The following is a 24,153-nucleotide window of genomic DNA, read 5'->3' as shown; positions in this document are numbered from 1 at the left end:
CTATGTATCATCTATCTATCGCCTATCTACCTATCTAATCTATGTAATCTCTGTCTCTCTCTACTCGATCTCTCTATCTCCCTATCATCTACCTACCTACCATCCATCCTTCCTTCCTTCCTTCCATCCATCCATTCATCCCTCTCTCTCTCTCCCCCGGTTTCTCTCTGTCTTTATCCATCCATCTCGCTCTCTTTGTCTCTCATCTATTTATCTTTTTGTCTATTTTTCTTTTCATAGCTACAGGGTGTCAAACCATCTTCAACTCCAGCTGAATTCCTTTTGGATCAATATTTCATCTAATTTAATCTGAGCCCTCCCTGAGCATCTCAACAAGGACAAAACGTCCGAAGACAAAGTTGAAGACCTTAAGGGAATTAACTGATGGTGAAGCAAGTCTTGGGCAGAGATGGAAGAAGGCACGGGAAGTATACAGACACGGTTGTAAATGCGCGATCCAGGAAAAACAGCTCGCCCACCGCCTTCCCTGCAATTCACAAGTGTGCGAGCAAAGCAGCCGTGTATCGTATCTTTCGAGAAAATAAACGAGACATTATACTTCATCCAGGTCTTGCCGAGTGACAACGGGGTCTGTATTTACACTTGAAAAGTTTTAAAACAGGTTTTTTTTCGGCAAGGGATGTCAAAGTTGATCCAAATTTGATTTATACCCAAGCAAATCCTTTCCCACTTAGATTCCAGACTCGTTCAAAATGAGTGCCGGACTACCGAGCCGGTGAATATGGCTATGAGTACATCATAATGGACGAGAGGAGCTGGCCCCTGGATCCCTCTAGCTGGGGACCACCCGCATCTTCTACAGGACCAACGACTTCTGTATCTTCTGCGCCCTCCTGTAAGTATTTAAACGAGAGTCACTTCGGAGGGACCACATCTGGACGGCGGGACTAACCCCCTCCCACCACCGGGGCCAGCTCAGTTCTTCTCCTGAGTGTGCTGCTTCAGAGCGTGCAGGAAGATCTCCTTCACCTGTCCCACGGTGTCCTGGTACACCTGGAAGTCTTCCTCTTTGGTCCGGATGGACTCTTGCAAAGCACTCTTCAGGCCTTCGATCTCGTCCATCTGGATCGCCAGCCTGCGTGGAAGGAAACAGTCAACACATTTTTATGATTTTAAGCTGCCCGGGATGACCTTGAGGTGACTCACAAGAGCTTACAAAACTTTTGCCAGACCCATCCTTGAATACAGTGCATCTGTCTGAAACCAATACCGCATCTCGGACATCAACACCCTTGAAAATGTCCAAAGATATTTCACCAGAAGAGCCCTTCACTCCTCCACTCAAAACAGAATATCCTACGAATATAGACTAACTATCCTGGGTCTAGAAAGCTTAAAACTACGGCGCCTAAAACACGATTTAAGTATTGCCCACAAGATCATATGCTGCACCGTCCTACCTGTCAATGACTACTTCAGCTTCAACCGCAACAACACAAGAGCACACAACAGATTCAAACTTAATATTAATCGCTCCAAACTTGACTGTAAAAAATATGATTTTAACAATCGAGTTGTCGAAGCGTGGAACTCATTACCAGACTCAGTAGTGTCAACCCCTAATCCCCAACATTTCTCCCTTAGACTATCCACGATTGACCTCTCCAGGTTTCTAAGAGGTCAGTAAGGGGCGTACATAAGTGCACCAGTGTGCCTTTTGTCCCCTGTCCAATTGTCTTTCCTTTATCTCATATATCATATATATTTTCTTCCTTTCATATATCTTCTCTATTTTTACATATTATCTTTATATATATTACTTCATGTCTATTCTCTTCCATATGTATTGTGTATTGGACAAATGAATAAATAAATTAAAAAATAAGATGAGCAGCCAATAAATTTTATAAATAACTAGAAGAAATAAATGGACTTTGATAGCTGACCGAAAATATAGGTAGTCCTCAACTTACAACCAGTCACCTAGAGACCGTTTGAAGTTATGAGTTAAAGATATTTAATAGCTAGAGCAGCGAAGGGTTGGACAGTCAGCCTAAACAGAGAGTTGTGCTTGATTAGCTGAGGAGAGCTGGCCACAGCATGAGGCAATGTGTATGATTGGTTGCTGTGAGTAAAAAGGGGGAGTGTCCTTGTTTCCCGCCATTTTTTCATCTGTGTGCCTTGTGTGCAGTATAATTTACCTCAGGATATCCCTGCTGTATTGATTTACCTCACAATGCTCTTGTGTTGATTTACCTCAGGATGTTCCTGCTGCGTTGATTTACTTCAGGATGCTCCTGTTTGCCTGACAATCTAGTTTGTCGTGTCATAAATATATATTTATATATATATAAACTACAAGTTTGTGTCAGCATCTCTGACTCCATTTGGACACCAGCTGAGCAATTCCCTGATATTATGAGAAACCTCATGAGGGCTAGTCATGATTTGGATTCAAAATTCTGACAACTGTCCCACACCCTGCAGTTAGGCGGTTATATTTTGGGTGCTGGTCAACTGGCCTGCATTTACGGACATTTGAAGTTTTGTATGACCATGGCATTTGTTTTGATGGAAATGTTTAATTCCGCATTCTGGCAAAAAACAGCCATTGGGTAACATGGCTCTGTTTTAAGACTGCACTATTCGGCTTAATGCCTGCCATAAAGAAGGTTGTAAAATCGAGAGCAATCACATCTTATCTTGCTTAATGACTGTCAGGACATATGATTATAATTCTGGGCTCATAATCATAATGAATCCCAGCGACCGGTGAGGTCCCACAGAGTTGGCCTACTCCAGGTCCCATCAACTAGACAGTGTCATTTGGCGGGGCCTAGGGGAAGAGCCTTCTCTGTGGCGGCCCCTGGCCCTCTGGAATCAGCTCCCTCCAGAGATTTGCACTGCCCCCACCCATCTCGCCTTCCACAAGAGTCTCAAGACTCACTTATGTCGCCACGCACGGGTCAATTAGATCTAGACTCCCTGACTACTAAATGTGATGTATGGTTGTGATTGAATTGGTTGACTGATTTTAATATATTGGGTTTTTAGTATGTAGTTTTTAATTAATAAGATTTGTTTGCACGCATTGTTTTATATTGTATCTTGTGAGCCGCCCCGAGTCTAGATCTAATCTAATTAATAATAATAATTATAATAATAATAATAATAATAATAATAATAATAATGGCTTATAATCACAGATACATTGAGAACCACTTGTGCAGGCCGTCCTCGAGTTATAACCATTCGTTTAGTGACCATTCAAAATTACAATGGCATTGAAAAAGGGACAAATGTTCACACTTTATGACCATTGCAGCATCTTTATGGTCATGTGGTCAAAATTTGGATGCTTGGCAACTGATTCATGTTTATGACGGTTGCAGTGTCCCGGGGTCATCTGTCAAGCTTCTCAACAGAGAAGCCAAATTCGCTTAACAGTTGTGCCACCAACATAACAACTGTAGTGATTCACTTAACAAACCTTGGCAAGAAAGATTATAAAATGGGACAAAACTCACTGCTTTGCATAGCAAAATAAATTTGGTGTTTAACTGTGGTCATAAGTTGAGGACTACCTGTATTAGCAGAAATTGTCCCTCCACTGTCCCTGTATTCCTTCTTAAATATTTAAAGTTTTGAGCTTTAAAAAAAAAAGTTAGATTAAACATCTCACTGCGTGGCAAGTTCCTCTAACTGAGACTCCAGGGGCACTTCGGAAAATTGGACGGAGGGCAGGTCCTTTTTATCCCCGGCGTTCCAGCTCATTTTGGCGTTGCTGAGTGGCGGAGCTGTTGAGACAAGATGCGTCATGAAACAGGGATAACGATCAGGGGTGGATTCCCATTCCTGCCGCTACCACTGTGCTGCGTGTGCAGCTTCAATTCTCCTGTGTGTGTATGCGTGTGCGCACCCCAGCTTGTTTTTGCTTTGGCGCATGTGCAGGAAATCTCATGAGGGGATGTACATGCGCAAGATATATTGGCGGGGGGGGGGGGTTTGCTTCCGCGCAGGTCCAAAAGCAAAACAATCACCGAAATATCTCTCTCGTGTGCGCCTTCTCGCGAGATTTTGCTACCAGCGCATTTACATGCTACCCTGAGTCCTTCGGGAGTAGGCAGAATACCAATCAAATAAATAAGTAAGTAAGTAAATGAATAAATGAATACATTAATTAATTCATATTAATTAATTCATATTAATTAATTAATTAATATCAATTAATTACTTATTTAATATCAATCAATTAATTATTTAATATCAATCAATTAATTATTTAATATCAATCAATTATTTATTTATTTATTTATTAATTATTTATTTATTATTTAGATTTGTATGCCGCCCCTCTCCGAAGACTCGGGGCGGCTCACAACAGAATAGAACAAATCATAAATAATCAGAAAACTTTAAAATTTATACAAGCTTTAAAAGAACCCCATAAACTAACAGACGCACACACAAACATACCATGCATAAATTAAACATGCCCGGGGGAGGTGTTTCAGTTCCCCCATGCCTGACGGCAGAGGTGGGTTTTAAGGAGTTTACGGAAGGCAGGGAGAGTAGGGGCAGTTCTAATCTCCGGGGGGAGTTGGTTCCAGAGAGTCGGTACCGCCACAGAGAAGGCTCTTCCCCTGGGGCCCGCCAACCGACATTGTTTAGTTGACGGGACCCGGAGAAGGCCCACTCTGTGGGACCTAATTGGTCGCTGGGATTCGTGCGGCAGTAGGCGGTCTCGGAGATATTCTGGTCCAGTGCCACGAAGAGCTTTAAAGGTCATAACCAACACTTTGAATTGTGACCGGAAATTAATTATCAATTAATTAATATTAATTAATTAATACACTGGGATGCGCACACTCTGGAGAACAGAAGCTATCGGTGTGCGGCTCTCACCCAATACTGATCCTGAAGGCTGCCCACAATTCCACCAAATTCTAAACTTTCCTGAAAAACATCACAATTTAGAATTCCTCAGCAAGCATGGCTGGTTGGGGAATTGGGAGAGTTGAAGTCCACATATCCTAAAGTCGCCAAGATTGAAAAATACAGTGGTACCTCTACTTAAGAAATTAATTCGTTCCGTGACCAGGTTCTTAAGTAGAAAAGTTTGTAAGAAGCAGCAATTTTTCCCATAGAAATCAATGTAAAAGCAAATAATGTGTGTGATTGGGGAAACCACAGGGAGGGCGGAGGCCCTGTTTTCTCCGAGGAGATTCTTAGAGAGGCCCCACAGAGGCTTCTTCCCACCTTTTCCATCCCTGTTCACTCCCGGGAGATTTATAGAGAGGCCCCACAGAGGCTTCTCCCTGCCTTTTCTGGCCCTGTTTCCGCCCAGGAGATTCCTAGAGAGGTCCCACAGAGGCTTCTTCCCACCTTTTCCATCCCTGTTCACTCCCGGGAGATTTATAGAGAGGCCCCACAGAGGCTTCTCCCTGCCTTTTCTGGCCCTGTTTCCGCCCAGGAGATTCCTAGAGAGGTCCCACAGAGGCTTCTTCCCACCTTTTCCATCCCTGTTCACTCCTGGGAGATTTATAGAGAGGCCCCACAGAGGCTTCTCCCTGCCTTTTCCGGCCCTGTTTCCTCCCAGGAGAGTCCTAAAGAGGCCCCACAGAGGCTTCTCCCCGCCTTTTCCATCCCTGTTCCTTCCTGGGAGATTTATAGAGGGGCCCCACAGAGGCTTTTCCCTGCCTTTTCCAGCCCTGTTTCCTCCCAGGAGATTCCTAGAGAGGTCCCAGAGAGGCTTCTCCCCACCTTTTCCGGCCCTGTTTCCTCTCAGAAGATTCCTAGAGAGGCCCAGAGAGGCTTCTTTTCCAGTTACAGTTCCAGAGGCTCGGGTTTGTAAGTGGAAAATGGTTCTTGAGAAAAGGCAAAAAAATCTTGAACACCTGGTTCTTATCTAGAAAAGTTCGTAAGTAGAGGCGTTCTTAGGTAGAGGTACCACTGTACACGTAGCTCTTGACATACCACCGTAATTGAACTTTGTTATTAAGGTTGTAATGCAGGGGTGGGTTCCTACCAGTGTGGTCTGGTTCGCCTCTCCGGTAGTGGCCCGCCAATTGCGCAATTTGAATGTGACAGCTCTGGTGCTGTCTTTGCCAGTCCGTGCATGCCACAATCTCTTAAAACAATTTTCGGCATTTTTTTGGGCTCTCTGAGCATGTGCAGAAGGAAAACCATCCCTCTGCAAATGTCCAGAAGCAAAATTGTGCTAGGGATGTGCGTGTGAAATGTCGCAATGCGCAAACAGTGTACCGGTAGGAATGTAAGAGGAAGCCACCTTTGGTGCATAAGTCATGATGGATATTCAGGGAATGATCCTATGACTGGACCTGATTTTATGAGATTTTACTTTTGCAGGGGTCATTAAGTGAATACTGCTGATATTAAGCGAACTCCATAGTTGTAAAGCAAACACTGCAATCATTAAGCAAATCCTCTTTTTTAAAAACTTCCAGAAACCAAAGTAAATGCCATGCTTTGGAGAAAATGTACCTATGTGTCTTCCTCGAATTACGACTGCAACTGAGCCTGGAATCATGTTCATCAGTCATGGTGTTTTCAAGCAGGTCACCATACAGCACCTGATTTTGTGACCTATTTTGCAGTGGTTGTTAAACGAACCCAATGGTCATTAAGTGAACACATTATACCTGTTACTATACTGTATGTAAGTATGTTGGGTGTTGCAATACAGAAGCTAACAATGTAAGTTTATGACTGTACCTTTAAGTGTCATTTGCTGGTTGACCATAAGAGGGAGCCAACGATGTTTCCCTTTGGGGAGTTTATACTAGAGAGATTTATATTTTGCTGTGTGCAATAACCTGGTTTGTAAACCATTATTAGGATTATATGCGTATGACATTTGGACTGTGCAACTACTATTGTTTATTTGCCTATTTGTATATAATAATATTGTTCTATTTTATACTAAGTCTGATTCATTGACTAACTAACCCACATTGCTACACTCTGCTTAAAGTTTGTTGAAGGTTTATTATATTACCTAGACATTCTTTCTTTTTTTTAATTTTAATTTTAATTTTTTAAATATAATTTATTTATGAATACAAAAAGGAGGGGGGGAGGGAAGTATGAACAGAAAGAGAAAAAGGGTATGGGAAGAGGATACAAAATCACGGAATTTGAAAAAATGGTAGTGTTATACATAGTAATACATAAAATTCTTTGTATTAATATTATATTTCTCAAGCTATGTAAATACAAAGTATCCTTATTATTACCATTTATATCATATATTTTAGTGATAAGTCTTACATCTAGTTTCCAATTAATTTCCAATTTCTAATACATGTATATATATGTATGTATGTATGTATGTAGATTGTTCTGAGTTCGGGTTTTGCCCCGTGTAATATTTTGAGTGTCTATGCAACGTTTCGGTGAAATCACATTCACCATCATCAGGCTGAAGTTATAAGCTTCGTGCTGCTGTAAATATAGTTACATATAATATATTACACGGGGCAAAATCCGAACTCAGAACAATCTACATACATATACCCGTGAAAATCTACGAAAACAAATATATATATTTATCTTTTATTAAGCATTTTATATATATTTTATATATGAAAAAACTAAATTACTCCACAAAACAGAGAATTTATATAAAAGAATCTCTCTAGAAGCTATCGAAATTGAAAAAAGATCTTTTTGTTTAAATAAAAGGGATGATACCTTGCGCCTGCCAGAGATTTGGAAACCAGCCTTAAACAAAATAAACACTTCATTATAATCAATATGTCAATCCTTTAATTATTATGATTTTAGAATTTTATATTTGGAAATCAGACTTAAACAAAACACTTCATAATCTTCATGCCATTCCTTCTATAACCATGATTACACCAACCAATCAGATCACGGAAGCATAGTCACCCAATCTATTTGCTACATTCAAAGCAAATCTCCACCCCCACACTACATGCTAAGAAGAAATGTCAGTTGCTAATATTCATTTGCAAAAACACAAAGATTGGAACTCCAGCCTGATGATGGTGAATGTGATTTCGCCGAAACGTCGCATAGACATGCAAAACATTACACAGGGCAAAACCCGAACTCAGAACAATCTACATATATATATATATATATATATATATATATATATATATATATATATATATATATATATATATATATATATATATATATGTTTTCGTAAATTTTCACGGGTATATGTATGTAGATTGTTCTGAGTTCGGGTTTTGCCCTGTGTAATGTTTTGCATGTCTATGCGACGTTTCGGTAAAATCACATTTACCATCATCAGGCTGGAGTTCCAATCTCTGTGTTTTTGCAAATGAATATTAGCAACTGACATTCCTTCTTAGCATGTAGTGTGGGGGTGGAGATTTGCTTTGAATGTAGCAAATAGATTGGGTGACTATGCTTCCGTGATCTGATTGGTTGGTGTAATCATGGTTATAGAAGGAATGGTATGAAGATTATGAAGTGTTTTGTTTAAGTCTGATTTCCAAATATAAAATTCTAAAATCATAATAATTAAAGGATTGACATATTGATTATAATGAAGTTTTTATTTTGTTTAAGGCTGGTTTCCAAATCTCTGGCAGACGTGAGGTATCATCCCGTTTATTTAAACAAAAAGATCTTTTTTCAATTTCAATAGCTTCTAGAGAGATTCTTTTATATAAATTCTCTGTTTTGTGGAGTAATTTAGTTTTTTCAAAGTCAATTTCGTGCCCTGTTCTTTTAATGTGCTGGACAAGGGAGGAGGTCTTCTCCTGTTTCTTGACTGCATTCATATGTTCTGCCATGCGCTGGCTCACTCTTCGGTTAGTTGGAATATTTGGAAATCAGACTTAAACAAAACACTTCATAATCTTCATACCATTCCTTCTATAACCATGATTACACCAACCAATCAGATCACGGAAGCATAGTCACCCAATCTATTTGCTACATTCAAAGCAAATCTCCACCCCCACACTACATGCTAAGAAGGAATGTCAGTTGCTAATATTCATTTGCAAAAACACAGAGATTGGAACTCCAGCCTGATGATGGTAAATGTGATTTTACCGAAACGTCGCATAGACATGCAAAACATTACACAGGGCAAAACCCGAACTCAGAACAATCTACATATATATATATATATATATATATATATATATATATATATATATATATATATATATATATATATATATATATAAATAGTTAATAAAAGATAAATAAAGATGATTTATAAAAGAGGAAACTAAGAGCGAAGGAGTTAGAAAGATTTGAAGTTTATTTAAGTAAGTGATATAAATAAAGAAATTTAGAGTTTGAGAACGAAAAAGGGAAGGAAAAAAAACATGGAAGAAGGTAAATCTGCGTATAGCGCAGACGTTTTTAGGTGATACGACATTATGTAAAAAAAAAAGGTAGAGGGTGTATATGTATAATGTAGTAAATGTGTTGTATGTAAAAAAAGAAAATATAAGAATTGATATAAAAATGAGTAAGTATTTGTGTTGATATGCTGTGTGGTGCACAATCTATTGATATTACCTAGACATTCTAACAATATCCAATGACCGTTTTTGCCTGGTAGCCAAAAGTAAGTGTCGTTTTTTGGGGAGGGAAAACGGCCCAAAATTGCAGTCATGGGAAAATTGCAAATAGCCATCAATGAAGGGTGGTGGCCAAGTGCCCCATATTGGTCATGTGACCATGAGGGAAAGGGGAGGGGCCATTGGAACTTCGAAATGGCTTCGCAAGTTCTTCTGGGGAAATTAGTCATAACTTTTGAACAGTTAAGATATACCTGCTTTAGCCTTAAGATGAACCTTGGGGGCCGCGACTGTCTTCCCGGATTCCATTTTCAGCTTTGCAAACTGCTGCTCAAGAGCGACGTACTTGTGTTGTTGTTCGTGAAATTTCTTCTCCGCTTCCCAAACTTTCGTGATGCTCTCGTCCACCCTGGAGACACAAACAATGCATGTACGCATCGTCAGAACGGCAGACACACCTGTAACTCCATGAATGGCAACCACTCAACAGCCAAGAGAGGATTGTCAGTGTTTCTCCAAAGATGTAGATACAGTGTTCCCTCAATTTTCGCGGGTTCGAACTTCGCGGAACGTCTATACCACGGTTTTTCAAAAATATTAATTAAAAAATACTTCACAGTTTCCCCCCCTATACCACGGTTTTTCCCGCCCGATGACGTCATATGTCATGGCCAAACTTTCGTCTGCCTTTAAAAAACATTTTTTAAAATAAACTTTACTAAATAAACAAATGGTGAGTAATGATCTAAATGGTTGCTAAGGGAATGGGAAATTGCAATATAGGGGTTTAAAGTGTTAAGGGGAGGCTTGGGATACTGTTCATAGCCAAAAATAGTGTATTTACTTCCGCATCTCTACTTCGCGGAAATTCGACTTTCGCGGGCGGTCTCGGAACGCATCCCCCGCGAAAATTGAGGGAACACTGTACTGGCTTTGGGCATAGGTGGATGGGAGACCACTAAGAAGTCCAAGAGGCAGGGTTGGATTGACAGGGACGTTGTTTTTTTTAAAAAATAATTTTAACCAATTTCTATAATTTTTAACCAATTAATTTTAATAAATTGATTAGAAATTATTGAAATTATTTTAAATATATAATTTATTAAAAAAATATAGAAATAAAAAATAAATAATTTTCAGGGTTCAAGAGGCAGGGTTGGATTGACAGGGATGCTTTTTAAAAAAAATAATCTTAATCAATTTCTATAATTCTTAACCAATTTATATTTAATAAATTGGTTGGAAATTATTTTAAAAATGTAATTTATAAAAAAAATATAGAAATAAAAATAAATAATTTTCAGAGTTCAAGAGGCAAGTTTGGATTGACAGGGATGTTTCTTTAAAAAAAAATCTTAACCAATTTCTATAATTTTTAATAAATTGGCTAGAAATTATTTTAAATATAGAATTTATATAAAAAAAAGAAATAAAAATAAATAACTTTAAGGGTTCAAAAGACAGGGTTGGATTAACAGGGATGTTGTTTTTTTAAAAAAAGTCTTGACCAATTCCTATAATCGTTAACCAATTTATTTTTAATAAATTGATTAGAAATTATAGAATTTTTAAAAAATATATAAATTATAAAAAAATAGAGAAATAAATATAAATAATTTTTAACTTATTTATTTATTTATTTATTTATTTATTTATTTATTTATTTATTTTATAAATGAATAAAAATACGTCAATCAAAACCTGATGCAATTTTCCAAGTGTGGCCTTACCAAAAAGGCCCTATAAAGTGGTATTAACACTTCGCGTGATTTTGATTCTGTCCCTCTGTTAATGCAGCCTAGAACTTTGTTGCCTTTTTTTGGTAGCTGCCGCACACGGCTGGCTGCTATTTTAGTGATCCCATTCTGATAAGTTTCCCTTCCTCTTCTTCTTCTGCCACAAGTACTTTGGAGAATAGCTTGAGTCCCTCTTCTTTGTAGCAGCCCCACCGATAGACTGCTATCATGTCACTCCTGCAATTGTTCTAGTGGTGGGTTCCTACCGCAACGGTCCGATACGCTGCACCGTTAGCAGCCCACCAATTGTACAATTCTGGCGTAACGGCTCTGGTCTGTCTTTGCCGGTCTGTGTGTACTGCCATCTTTGTTAATATGATTTTCTCTGATTTTTGGCTGTCTGAGCCATAGTTCCCTCTAAGCTGAGCAGTGAGCAATCGCTCACTTAAAAATCATCATCAACTCAGAGTTTTCCAAACCTGCCCAGAAGCCGAGAGGGAAAGAGTGAGAGGGAAGGAGAGAGAGAGGAAGAGAGAGAAACAGATAGAAAAAAGAGAGGAAGGAAAAGAGAAAGAAAAAGAATGGGAGTAAGGAAGAGAGAAAGAAAATCAAAATCTAGTTTGAAACTAGCTCAACTATTTAAGTGGCATTTTGATATTGATAGAGTTGCCTTATTATGAGCTCACTGTTATAGACACACAGGACAGTATTTTATTTTGAAATTCTCTGAGGCAAAACAGGGTGGGTTTTTTATTTGTTTGTTTGTTTGTTTATTTATTTATTTATTATTTCTGTGCCGCCCAGTCCCGAAGGGACTGCCGCTCAGACACTATACTTTTCCACCCACCCCAAAAAAAAATTAGAGGGAACACTGGACTCTGAGCATGTGCAGAAGGAAAATTCTCTCTCTGCGCATGCACAGAAGCAAAATCATGCTAGGGATGCACATGCATGCACAAAACATCACAAGGCGTACACAGCGCACCGGTAGAAAAAGGTAAGGAACCTGCCCTGAACTGTATACATAGTACGTTGTATCCTCCCGTCCCCTGATCATCTTTGTCGCTCATCTTTGACTCTTGAGTTTCAAGAAAATCCAGGGGATTTTTGCGCCCGCTGATACCTTTTCTGTAGGATGGTGACCAGCTCTATCAAACGGTCGCGTTCCACTTCCGCGGCTTTACACAGAGTCTTGTATTCGGTGATCTGCGCTTGCAGGTTCTTGAGACCAAACTCGTTCCGGTCTGTCACCCTAAAACAGAAAGAAGACCGGCTTGGTTTGGCTGTGGTCCGAAAATGAAACGGATTTTGGCAAAGTAATCAAAAGCCGAAAGCCCAATTTACGGCATCCGTGGTGGTCCATGTTGCAAAAGTAATACCAATAGCATTATAGCTGTTTATAGAGAGTCAGCATATTGATAGATAGATAGATAGATAGATAGATAGATAGATAGATAGATAGATGAGATAGATGAGATAGATGGATGGATGGATGATAGGTAGGTAGGTATATTAGAGAGAGAGAGAGAGAGAGAGAGACAGAGATTAGATAGATAGATAGATAGATTAGACAGACAGACAGACAGACAGACAGATAGATAGATAGATAGATAAAGATAGATAGATAGATAGATAGATAGATAAAGATAGATAGATAGATAGATAGATAGATAGATAGATAGATAGATAGATAGATAGATAGATGAGATAGATGAGATAGATGGATGGATGGATGATAGGTAGGTAGGTAGGTATATTAGAGAGAGAGAGAGAGAGAGAGAGACACAGAGATTAGATAGATAGATAGATAGATTAGACAGACAGACAGACAGACAGACAGACAGACAGATAGATAAAGATAGATAGATAGATAGATGAGATAGATGAGATAGATGGATGGATGGATGATAGGTAGGTAGGTAGGTAGGTATATTAGAGAGAGAGAGAGAGAGAGAGACAGAGATTAGATAGATAGATAGATAGATAGATTAGACAGACAGACAGACAGACAGACAGACAGATAGATAGATAAAGATAGATAGATAGATAGATAGATAGATAGATGAGATAGATGGATGGATGATAGGTAGGTAGGTAGGTAGGTATATTAGAGAGAGAGAGAGAGAGAGAGACAGAGATTAGATAGATAGATAGATAGATAGATTAGACAGACAGACAGACAGACAGACAGACAGACAGACAGACAGACAGATAGATAGATAAAGATAGATAGATAGATAGATAGATAGATAGATAGATAGATAGATAGATAGATAAAGATAGATGGATGGATGGGTGGATGGATGCTTAGCTTTTCAAGAAGCCTGAGGAAGATCAAAAGCCAAATCAGTGTTTTATCCGTAAGAGGCAGTCCTTGACATATGACGAAAGTTGCACAGTCGTTAGGTGAATCTGGATTCCTCCATTGACCGTGCTGATGGGAAGCTGTTGATCTGGTTTTAAATCTTTCTGTTGCTTCTCTAGGGGTTAATTGCTAGCAATGGGGCCTTTTTAGTTCCTTTCCTAGGTTTCTGATGGTCTCTTCATCCCAACCAAGTGATGGCGAACCTATGGCCCGGGTGCCACAGGTGGAACATGGAGCCACATCTGCTGGAACGCAAGCCATTGCCGTAACTCAGCTCCAACATGCATGTGTGTGACGGATAGCTGATTTTTAGCTCACACAGAGGCTCTGGGAGTGCATTTTTGGCTTCCAGGGAGCCTCCAGAGGGATAGGGGAGGGCCTTTGGAGCCTGGGGAAGGTGAAACACAAACCTACTGGGCCCACCAGAAGTTGGGAAGGAGGCCATTTCCGACCTCCAGTGGGCCTCCGGGGGGTGGGGGAAGCTGTTTCCGTCCTCCCCAGGCACTGAATTATGGGTGTGGGCACTTGCACATGTGCAATCGTACACACACACGTTCTTACGGCACCCGAGGAAAAAAAGGTTCGCCATCACTGGTCTAAGGACTTTGGCCAGGGAGTTGTATTAGAAGACCTCCAAGAGCCCTTCTAGCCTTATGGGTCTATGGTTTTAGGTAGCCATACCATAGAGTTGGCTTAGGACAGAGTTATTGGTGTGAGCACTCACGCCTGTGCAATAGCACACACACATGCTCTTTCGGCACCCAAGGGAAAAAATGTTCGCCATCACTGGTGTAAGGTCTCCTGCTTGACTAGGGAGTTGGACTAGAAGACCTCCAAGGTCTCTTCCAATTCTGTTCACCATCGCAGGATTTAGGGGTAGTGATTTCTCACAGTCTCAAAATGGGTGAACAGTGCAGTCAGGCAGTAGGAAAAGCAAGTAGGATGCTTGGCTGCATAGCTAGAGGTATAACAAGCAGGAAGAGGGAGATTGTGATCCCGCTATATAGAGCGCTGGTGAGGCCCCATTTGGAATACTGTGTTCAGTTCTGGAGACCTCACCTACAAAAAGATATTGACAAAATTGAACGGGTCCAAAGACGGGCTACAAGAATGGTGGAAGGTCTTAAGCATAAAACGTATCAGGAAAGACTTCATGAACTCAACCTGTATAGTCTGGAGGACAGAAGGAAAAGGGGGGACATGATCGAAACATTTAAATATGTTAAAGGGTTAAATAAGGTTCAGGAGGGAAGTGTTTTTAATAGGAAAGTGAATACAAGAACAAGGCGACACAATCTGAAGTTAGTTGGGGGAAAGATCAAAAGCAACATGAGAAAATGTTATTTTACTGAAAGAGTAGTAGATGCTTGGAACAAACTTCCAGCAGACGTGGTTGATAAATCCACAGGAACTGAATTTAAACATGCCTGGGATAAACATATCTCCATCCTAAGATAAAATACAGAAAATAGTATAAGGGCAGACTAGATGGACCATGAGGTCTTTTTCTGCCGTCAGTCTTCTATGTTTCTATCACTGTCCTAACCCTTTCACAAAATCCATTGGACAAATAAATAAATTAAGGCCGCCCGCAGACTTCTCTGGAAAAGAAAGGAAAAATGATGCAGGCATTGCCACCCAACACGTAAATTTTGCACCAACCTGCCAGGAGTTGCTGGCGGTAACGTCGTCGCAGATTCCACAAGGGTGTGTCCCATCTTCGACACCGTCCTGGAACACACAGAACACCTGTCACATTTTTTTTTTCACTTCTGCATCTAAACCACTGGTGAAATTCAAAATGTTCCCCTACCAGCTTCTGTGGGCGTGGCTTGGTGGGCGTGGCTTGGTGGAGGGGGCGGTTCATCTGACTTGGCGGGTTGACCCTCTCAACATCATTTACATTGCTGAGCGACTCATCGTCCCCTCCCCCCTTCAGCGACTCCTTGTCACCAACGGCAGGAAAATGAGGAATTTTCCTGCCCGCCATCCTTCCCTCTCAGTCTGTGATGAGCTTCAGGAATGGATAACAGGCAGGAAAATCCCCTTTACCTGCTGCACTAGGTTGCCGGTCACAATTAAAGATGTTGGTTATGACTATAAAGCCCTACATGACTTAGGACCAGGCTATTTACTGGACCGCCTCCTGCCGCATAGCTTCTGGAGACCAATCAAATCGCACAGAATCGGCCTTCCCCAGGTCCCGTTGACTAAGCAATGCAGGTTGGCATACCCTTGGGGAAGGGCCTTCTCTGTGGCTGCCCTGTCTCTATGGAACCAACTACCCCCCCTGATGTCTGTATTGCTCCCCACCTACTGGCCTCCAGAAAGGCCATGAAAACCTGGCAGGCCTGGGGGCCGTGAATGCTAACATCTAATAAGATTAGATTAGATTTATTAGATTTATATGCCGCCCCTCTCTGTAGACTTGACGCGGCTCACAACAATGGTAAACAATACATAGTAACAAATCTAATATTTCGCAATCTAAATTATAGTTTTAAGTTAAAAAATCCAAAAAAGAAACCCCAATATATAAAAAACAAGCACACAATCGAATCATACACAAAAACTACATGGGCAAGGGGGAGATGTTTCAATTCCCCCATGCCTGACGGCAGAGGTGGGTTTTAAGGAGTTTCTGAAAGGCAAGGAGGGTGGGGGCAATCCTAATCTCTGGGGGGAGCTGGTTCCAGAGGGTCGGAGCCACCACACAGAAGGCTCTTCCCCTGGGTCCCACCAGACGACATTGTTTAGTTGACAGGATCTGGAGAAGATCCACTCTGTGGGACCTAATCGGTTGCTGGGATTCGTGTGGCAGAAGGCGGTCCCTGAGATAATCTGGCCCGATGCCATGAAGGGCTTTATAGGTCATGACCCACACTTTGAATTGTGACCGGAAACTGATCGGCAACCAATGCAGACTGCGGAGTGTTGGTGTAACATGGGCATATTTAGAGAAGCCCACGATGGCTCTCCCGGCCGCGTTCTGCATGATCTGAAGTTTCCGAACACTCTTCAAAGGTAGCCCCATGTAGAGAGCATTACAGTAGTTGAGCCTCGAGGTGATGAGGGCATGAGTGACTGTGAGCAGTGACTCCCGGTCCAAATAGGGCCGCAACTGGTGCACCAGGCGAACCTGGGCAAACGCCCCCCTCCCCACAGCTGAAAGATGCTTCTCTAATGTGAGCTGTGGATCGAGGAGGACGCCCATGTTGCAGACCCTCTCTGAGGGGGTCAATAATCCCCCCCCCCCAGGGTAATGGAAGGACAGATGGAATTGTCCTTGGGAGGCAGGACCCACAGCCACTCCGTCTTATCCGGGTTGAGTTTGAGTCTGTTGACACCAGCACATCACTTCCACTGCTTCATTGACTGGACATGGACAAATTGTGATTGAGTGGTAGGTATGTGAGTTTGATTGGACAGTTCACGAGGATTTTGTAATGAATAAATCGACTGCCTTGGAAATGGCCCTGGGTTGGGCCGAGAGGCAAAAAAGGAGCTGTGATGTTCCTTCAATACACCAGGGTGATTCGACACAAAACACACACACACACACACAGAGGTTCCCCAAATGGAATCAAGATCATGACTGAGGATCAGAATGAAAGGAGACGCATTTTAAAATAATTTAATTTAACTGGGGATTCGGAATGTCGCCTTCCCTACCGTACGGCGCTGTCATTCCTGCTATATTCTTCCTTCTGGGAGGCTAAATTCTGATTGTCCTCTTCCAAAGACTCTGCAGACAGCGAGGAACCCGAATCTAATCCACTTTCTTCTTGGAGGGGAACGGTGCGCTGCTACGAGAAATCAGCCAACAGATTTTTGAACGTCCGGGTTTCTCTTTTATTTATGGATTTATTAGACTCTAAGCCCGACTTTATTGCTTAACAAGTAACTCAAATATATGCTCCTTCCTCCTCCTATTTTCTCCACAACAATAACCCTGTGTGGTGGGAGTGCCCGAAGACACTCAGCTGGCTTTTATGCCTGTGGAACTAGAATTCATCGCCTCCTGGGGATTGTTGTGGTTAGCTCTGGCCCAGCTCCTGCCCCAAGGATGGTGGATGTGGGGGAGACATCCACATGCTGCAGGCCTGTTTTGCCCCCGGTGGAATCTGCTGATGAAGGCTCCTCTGACCAAGAAGACATGAGTGACAGGGAGGAGGAGAGTGGGGCAGACAGCTCAGAAGGAGATCAATTATCTAGCTCCTCCTTGGATTCAGAACAAGAGTTAATGATACAGCCACGCATGCGGAGAGCGATGCATAGGCAGCAACAACTGAGAGATTATTATCAAAGAAAATGAGGCCACCTGTGGTTGGGTGGGGCTGGGGTGATTAGTGAGGCTGCTATAAATAGCAGCCTGTGGGTTTGGCCATTGTGGAGGATTATCTGATCCTTGTGTTTCGTGACTGCTTTACTGACTTTGACCTTTTGTGTGCTGATTTTTCCCCGCTTTGAAACTAAACCTGAGCAAAGTGTGTTTCACTTTGTGAAAGAAGAAGGACTGTGAATTGCCTCACAGCTGCAAGCTAAGTATCACAGAACTGATAAGGGACTTGTACCAATTACCAGTTTGTTTGGAGACGAGGGCTCTTTGCTATACCAAAAGAGGGCTTGGTTTAAGTGAATTTTCATTATAAAGAACATTGTTTTGAATTTTCAAATGTGTGTGTGTCTGAAATTTGTACCTGTGAATTTTTGGGAGGAGTCTACCAGAGAGCCCAACAGAACAGGGATTGGCGCCATGCCACCCAGTTGGCTTTCATGTCTAAGGAAGGACTAGAACTCCCTGTCTACTCATGATTGGCCCAAAGTTATCCTGCTAGCTTTCATGCCTAAGGCAGGGCTAGAATTCACCACCTCCTGGTTTCTAGACCAGCCTCTTAACCACCTCACCAAACTGACTCTCAAAGTGAGTCTTGCCCTAATATTGAGTTGAACATTTGATGAATTCAAGGAGATCTTTTCTCAAGCTGTTTTCTTGCACAGGGCTTAAGCCCCACTTATCTAATTGCTGTCCTTTTGGGCAGTTTCCCCACGCTTCTCGCCTCCGAGACGCCTCACCTGCAACCTCAGCTGCCTGACCATTTCTTCCAGGTCCTTCACCTGAGCCTCTCGCTCGGCCACCATCTGCTTGAGCTGCTCGATGAGGCAGCTTTGCTTCTGGATCTCGACGTTCAGCTTCTTCTCCAGAGTCTTCTCGCTTTCCACGTTCCTGTCCTCTTGCTGGCTCAGGTTTTTTAAGATGCCCTGCATTTCTTTCTGCTGGCTCTGATGGGAAAAGAAAAACATGGGACGGTTTTTTTTCCCCTTCTCATGAAAAGTTAATAATAATAATAACCCTCCCAGTGACGTAGACAGGCTGTATTTACCAAGCAAAATAGGCGGCAGAGGACTTTTGCAAGTGAAGCAGACAGTGAAAGAAGAGAAGCACGCATTAGCTGACTATGTGAATGAGAGCAAGGAGTCAGCGTGGATGGAGGTCAACAATAGGAAGCTTCTCAAGGTGAAGCAAACCAAGGACCAGTATAGAAAAACTGTAACTCAATGTCGTATGGACAGTTGGTGGAACAAAGCATTGCATGGCCAGTTCTTGGAGAAGATTGAAGGCAAAGTAGATAAAGAAAAGACCTGGTCATGGCTTACAAGTGGAACACTCAAAAAGGAGACAGAAGGACTAATACTGGCGGCACAAGAACAGGTCATTAGAACAAATGCTGTCAAAGCCAGAATTGAAAAATCAACAGACGATCCAAAGTGCAGACTCTGTAAAGAAACAGATGAAACAATCGATCACATACTCAGCTGCTGCAAAAAGATCGCACAGACTGACTACAAGCATAGACATGATGCTGTGGCATAGATGATCCACTGGAACTTGTGCCGGAACTACCATTTACCAGTGGCAAAGAACTGGTGGGATCATAAGCCCGAAAAAGTGGTCGAAAATGAGCAAGCAAAACTACTGCGGGACTTCCGACTTCAGACTGACCGAATTCTGAAGCATAACACACCAGACATCCTGATTGTGGAGAAAAAGAAAGTATGGATCATCGACATCGCAATCCCAGGGGACAGCAGAATTGAGGAGAAGCAGCTAGAGAGATTAGTGAAATACGAAGATCTAAAAATCGAGCTGCAACGACTCTGGCATAAGCCAGTGAAAGTGGTCCCAGTGGTACTTGGCAGGCTGGGCGCAGTGCCAAAGGATCTCAGCGGACATTTGAAAACCATCGGAATTGACAAAATCTCCATCTGTCAATTGCAAAAAGCCGCTTTACTGGGATCAGCAAACATAATTCGCTGCTACATATGCCGCAGGCCAGATCGAAGTACCCCGCAGGCCAGATCGAAGTACCCCACGGGCCAGATCGAAGTACCCTGCAGGCCAGATCGAAGTACACTGCAGGCCAGATCGAAGTACCCTGCAGGCCAGATCGAAGTACCCTGCAGGCCAGATCGAAGTACCCTGCAGGCCAGATCGAAGTACACTGCAGGCCAGATCGAAGTACCCTGCAGGCCAGATCGAAGTACCCTGCAGGCCAGATCGAAGTACCCTGCAGGCCAGATTGAAGTACCCCGCGGGCCAGATCGAAGTACCCTGCAGGCCAGATCGAAGTACCCTGCAGGCCAGATCGAAGTACCCTGCAGGCCAGATCGAAGTACCCTGCAGGCCAGATCGAAGTACACTGCAGGCCAGATCGAAGTACCCTGCAGGCCAGATCGAAGTACCCTGCAGGCCAGATCGAAGTACCCTGCAGGCCAGATCGAAGTACCCTGCAGGCCAGATCAAAGTACCCCATGGGCCAAATTGAAGTACCCTATGGGCCAGATATAAGTACCCTGCAGGCCAGATATAAATACCCCGCTGGGCCAGATCTAAGTACCCCCGGGCAGTAAAGGGCAACCAAAATTTTTACTACCACACTGTGGGTGTGGCTTATGCAGGACACCCTGCATTTTCTTTCAACATCTTTCAGTGCAAATTGGGTGCTCTGGGGTGGAGCTCCATTTTCGCTACCCCACTGCATTGCCCCCCACCATAGCAGTAGCCCACCCCTGCCCACGGGCCAGATCAAAGTACCCCATGGGCCAGATCTGGTCCCCAGACCTTCAGGTTGACCCCCCATGGACGAGAAGGTCTCCGAGGTCGCTTCCAACCCTATTTTTCTATGTTTTATGTTTTAAATGGACTTAAAAGTTAAGTTAAGTTTGATGTTAGCAGTGCTACAATTAACAGCAATTCCAATAACAAATAATCAAATAAGCCTTGACTCACAACCACAGCTGTGTCCCATATTTCTGTTGCTAGGTGAGACACAAGTGAGTTTTGTCTCATTTTGCAAACTTTCATGCCACGGTTAAGTGAATCACTACAGTTGTTAAGTTAGTAACGTGGTTGGTTCCTGTCAGAAGGTCAAGTGATGGGTTTCTACTGGTTCACCCCTGTTTAGGGGTATCGGTAGCAGCGGCAGTGGGAGGCTTCGCCCACCCAGCTGGACATCATTACAGACGCTCTGCGCATAATCCTCATCCAGCATTCATTCATTCATTCATTCATTCATTCATTCATTCATTCATTCATTCATTCATTCATTCATTCATTCATTCATTTATTCATTCATTCATTCATGTATTTATTCATTCATTCATTCATTCATTCATTCATGTATTTATTCATTCATTCATTCATTCATTTATTGGATTTATATGCCGCCCCTCCCCGGAGACTTGGGGCGGCTAACAGCAGTAATAAAACAGCATATAATAATAATCCAATACTAAAAACAGTTAAAAACCCATTAATATAAAAACCAAACATACATACAGACATACCATGCATACAATTGTAAAGGCCTAGGGGGAAAGAGTATCTCAGTTCCCCCATGCCTGGCAGCAGAGGTGGGTTTTAAGGAGCTTACGAAAGGCGAGGAGGGTGGGGACAATTCTAATCTCTGGGGTGAGTTGGTTCCAGAGGGTCGGGGCCACCACAAAGAAGGCTCTTCCCCTGGGTCCTGCCAAGCGACATTGTTTAGTTGACGGGACCCGGAGAAGGCCCACTCTGTGGGACCTAACTGGTCGCTGGGATTCATGCAGCAGAAGGCGGTACTTGCACCACCAGTATGCTGGCTAGGACATTCTGGGAGTTGAAGTTCACACATACTAGCTGGGCAATTCTGGGAATTTTATTAATTTCATTTGTTCATTCAATGACTCTGCTATTTGAAGTCCGTGCATGCTGAATGAGGAATTCTGGGAGTTGAAGTCCATGTACGGTGGCTAGGGAATTCTGGGACCTGAAGTCAGACAAGGAGGGTGGGGGCAGTTCTAATCTCCGGAGGGGTGGGATTCAAATTTTTTTACTACTGGGGTCAAGCCGGTGTAGACGTTGGTGATAAATCAACAGCTTGCCACACTATCTGTAGAAGGCCTGATGTTGATGGGAATTCGGGAGGGGTGATTTGAAGGAACAGATGCAGCCACAAAGCATTCTTTTGAGAGGTTCAAGGCCATCCTATGCCCAACCACCTGGGCGGAAGCAGAGGGATGACATGCAACGCTGGCACAATCTGAGTGGCGAATGTGACAAGTTTGGGGTTGGGGGAAAACAAGGGTGAACGTTCAACTGGGTGGGAAGCTCAGAATCACGTTCCCCTGTGTAGAATGGCTCTCGAAATAAATCGGAACCTTGACAACTGATTCTGTGGGCGTGGCTTGGTGGGCGTGGCAGGGGAAGGCCACTGCAAAATTCCCAATCCCTCCCAATCCCCTGGGACTCGGGAGGCAGGAAATAGATGGAGGAAAGAGCCAGTTAGAGGTGGTATTTAGCGGTTCTCCGAACTACTCAAAATTTCCTTTAAAGGTTCGCCAGAACTGGTCAGAACTCCTCGATTTACAACAGTTCATTTAATGACCGCACAAGTTACAACTGCCTTGAAAAAAATGACTTAAGAACATTTTCTACAGTTAGGACCACTAAGGCTTCCCTGTGGTCAAAATTCAGACCCTAGGCCAGTGACGGTGCCAAAATAGTGCAAGTGTGCGCTATTGCACACCATCACATGCCCACACCCATATTCAATACCTCTCCACTGCCCCCATTCTCTCATTTCCTGACTTCCAGGGGGATAGGTAGGCCCATTTTTCATCCTTCCCCATGCCCTCTGGAGGCCTTCCGGCGGCCAAAAAAGCCCTCCCAGAGCCTCCATGGGAGCCAACCGCCAGTTGGTGGGTGCCCACATGTGCAATGCTAGTTGTGCCAGCAGATGTGGCTCCATGTGCCACCTGTAGCACGAGTGCCAAAGTTTTGCCATCACAGCCCTAGGCAATTGACTCATAATTATGACGGTCACAGTCTCCCAAGGCCACATGATCCACTCTTGTGACCTTCCGACAAACAAAATCTACCTGGAGGCCAGATTCACTTAACAACCAGGCTACTAACTTAACAACTGCAGTGATTCACTTAACAACCTGTGGCAGGAAAGGTCGTAAAGCGGGGCAAAGCTCACTTACCAACTGCCGCATTTAAATCTGGGGCTCAGTTTGCGGCCTGTAAGCCTAGGACTACCTCTACCAGCCCGGCCTGGGCCTCTCGACCAGATCGTACCACGAGCGCGTCCACCAGTTCGTTGTCGTGCTTCCCTTTCTCCATCAGCGTCGAAATCTGCTCCTTCAGGGTCTTCACCTCGTTGGACAAGACCTTGTTCCTGGCTTTGGACCCATCCAGCTTCTTCTTCACGTCCTCGTGATCCTTTTGAAGGACTTGGTACTGGTTCATGAGCTTCTGCCATCGGGAAAGAGAAGAAGGGGGCGCTAAGAGCGAGGATTAAAGGACCCCAAAATTATTTTTGTGATGACCCACGACGCCTTAGATCAATGCTTCTCAATTATTTTCTGCTACACCCCCTGTTAGCTTTGTCCATAACTGTTAGGTTGGCAATATATTGGCTGCAGGCGTTGCAGACTGCCACAAGAGGGAGCTAGAGTTTATCGCTTATTTCTCTGAGTCACCCTCTCTGTTTCTCTTTGTCTGGATGCTCACTGTTAATAGCTACTCACTGTTAGGTTTACTCTGCAATTGCTCTCTATTGTAATAATAATAATTAATAATAATTTATTAGATTTGTATGCCGCAGACTCGGGGCGGCTCACAACAATAATAATAACAATGTGACAATGTAACAAATCTAATATTTAAAAGAAAGCATCTAAAAACCCATCTTTTAAAAACCATACAACACAAGCATACAAATAGAAAAAATGCTATAAAACTATATAAGCCTGGGGGAGATGTCTCAATTCCCCCATGCCTGGCGATCTAGGTGGGTCTTAAGTAGTTTGCGAAAGACAAGGAGAGTGGGGGCAGTTCTAATCCCTGAGGGGAGTTGATTCCAGAGGGCCGGGGCCGCCACAGAGAAGGCTCTTCCCCTGGGGCCCGTCAGACAACATTGTTTAGTCAACGGGACCCAGAGAAGGCCAACTCCGTGGGACCTTATCGGCCGGTGGGATTCGTGCG

The 24,153-nt window shown here is 42.9% G+C and overlaps 1 protein-coding gene across 6 annotated transcripts in view; it reads right to left on the bottom strand.

Annotated features, from left to right (window-relative positions):
- Positions 1-563: 563 nt before the first annotated feature.
- The window catches only part of CCDC13 (coiled-coil domain containing 13), a 36,734-nt gene continuing 13,144 nt past the window's right edge, over positions 564-24,153 (bottom strand). For 2 of the 6 annotated variants that reach the window (XM_070729549.1, XM_070729550.1), the window contains 9 exons: positions 23,245-23,421; positions 18,699-18,905; positions 17,295-17,428; positions 15,285-15,353; positions 12,381-12,509; positions 9,776-9,930; positions 3,644-3,758; positions 991-1,096; positions 564-854 (listed from right to left, as the gene is read on the bottom strand). In XM_070729549.1, the coding sequence (XP_070585650.1) occupies positions 747-854; positions 991-1,096; positions 3,644-3,758; positions 9,776-9,930; positions 12,381-12,509; positions 15,285-15,353; positions 17,295-17,428; positions 18,699-18,905; positions 23,245-23,421 (1,200 nt within the window). In that variant the 3' untranslated portion in view covers positions 564-746. Of the gene's footprint in view, positions 1,097-3,643; positions 3,759-9,775; positions 9,931-12,380; positions 12,510-15,284; positions 15,354-17,294; positions 17,429-18,698; positions 18,906-23,244; positions 23,422-24,153 lie in introns of all 6 variants that reach the window. The other 4 variants (XM_070729552.1, XR_011556957.1, XM_070729553.1 and 1 more) reach the window with 4 other exon arrangements.

Source organism: Erythrolamprus reginae, chromosome Z (assembly GCF_031021105.1).
Source record: "Erythrolamprus reginae isolate rEryReg1 chromosome Z, rEryReg1.hap1, whole genome shotgun sequence".
NCBI classification, from domain to species: Eukaryota; Metazoa; Chordata; class Lepidosauria; order Squamata; family Dipsadidae; genus Erythrolamprus; species Erythrolamprus reginae.
This window is presented reverse-complemented; position numbering and strand designations above follow the sequence as displayed.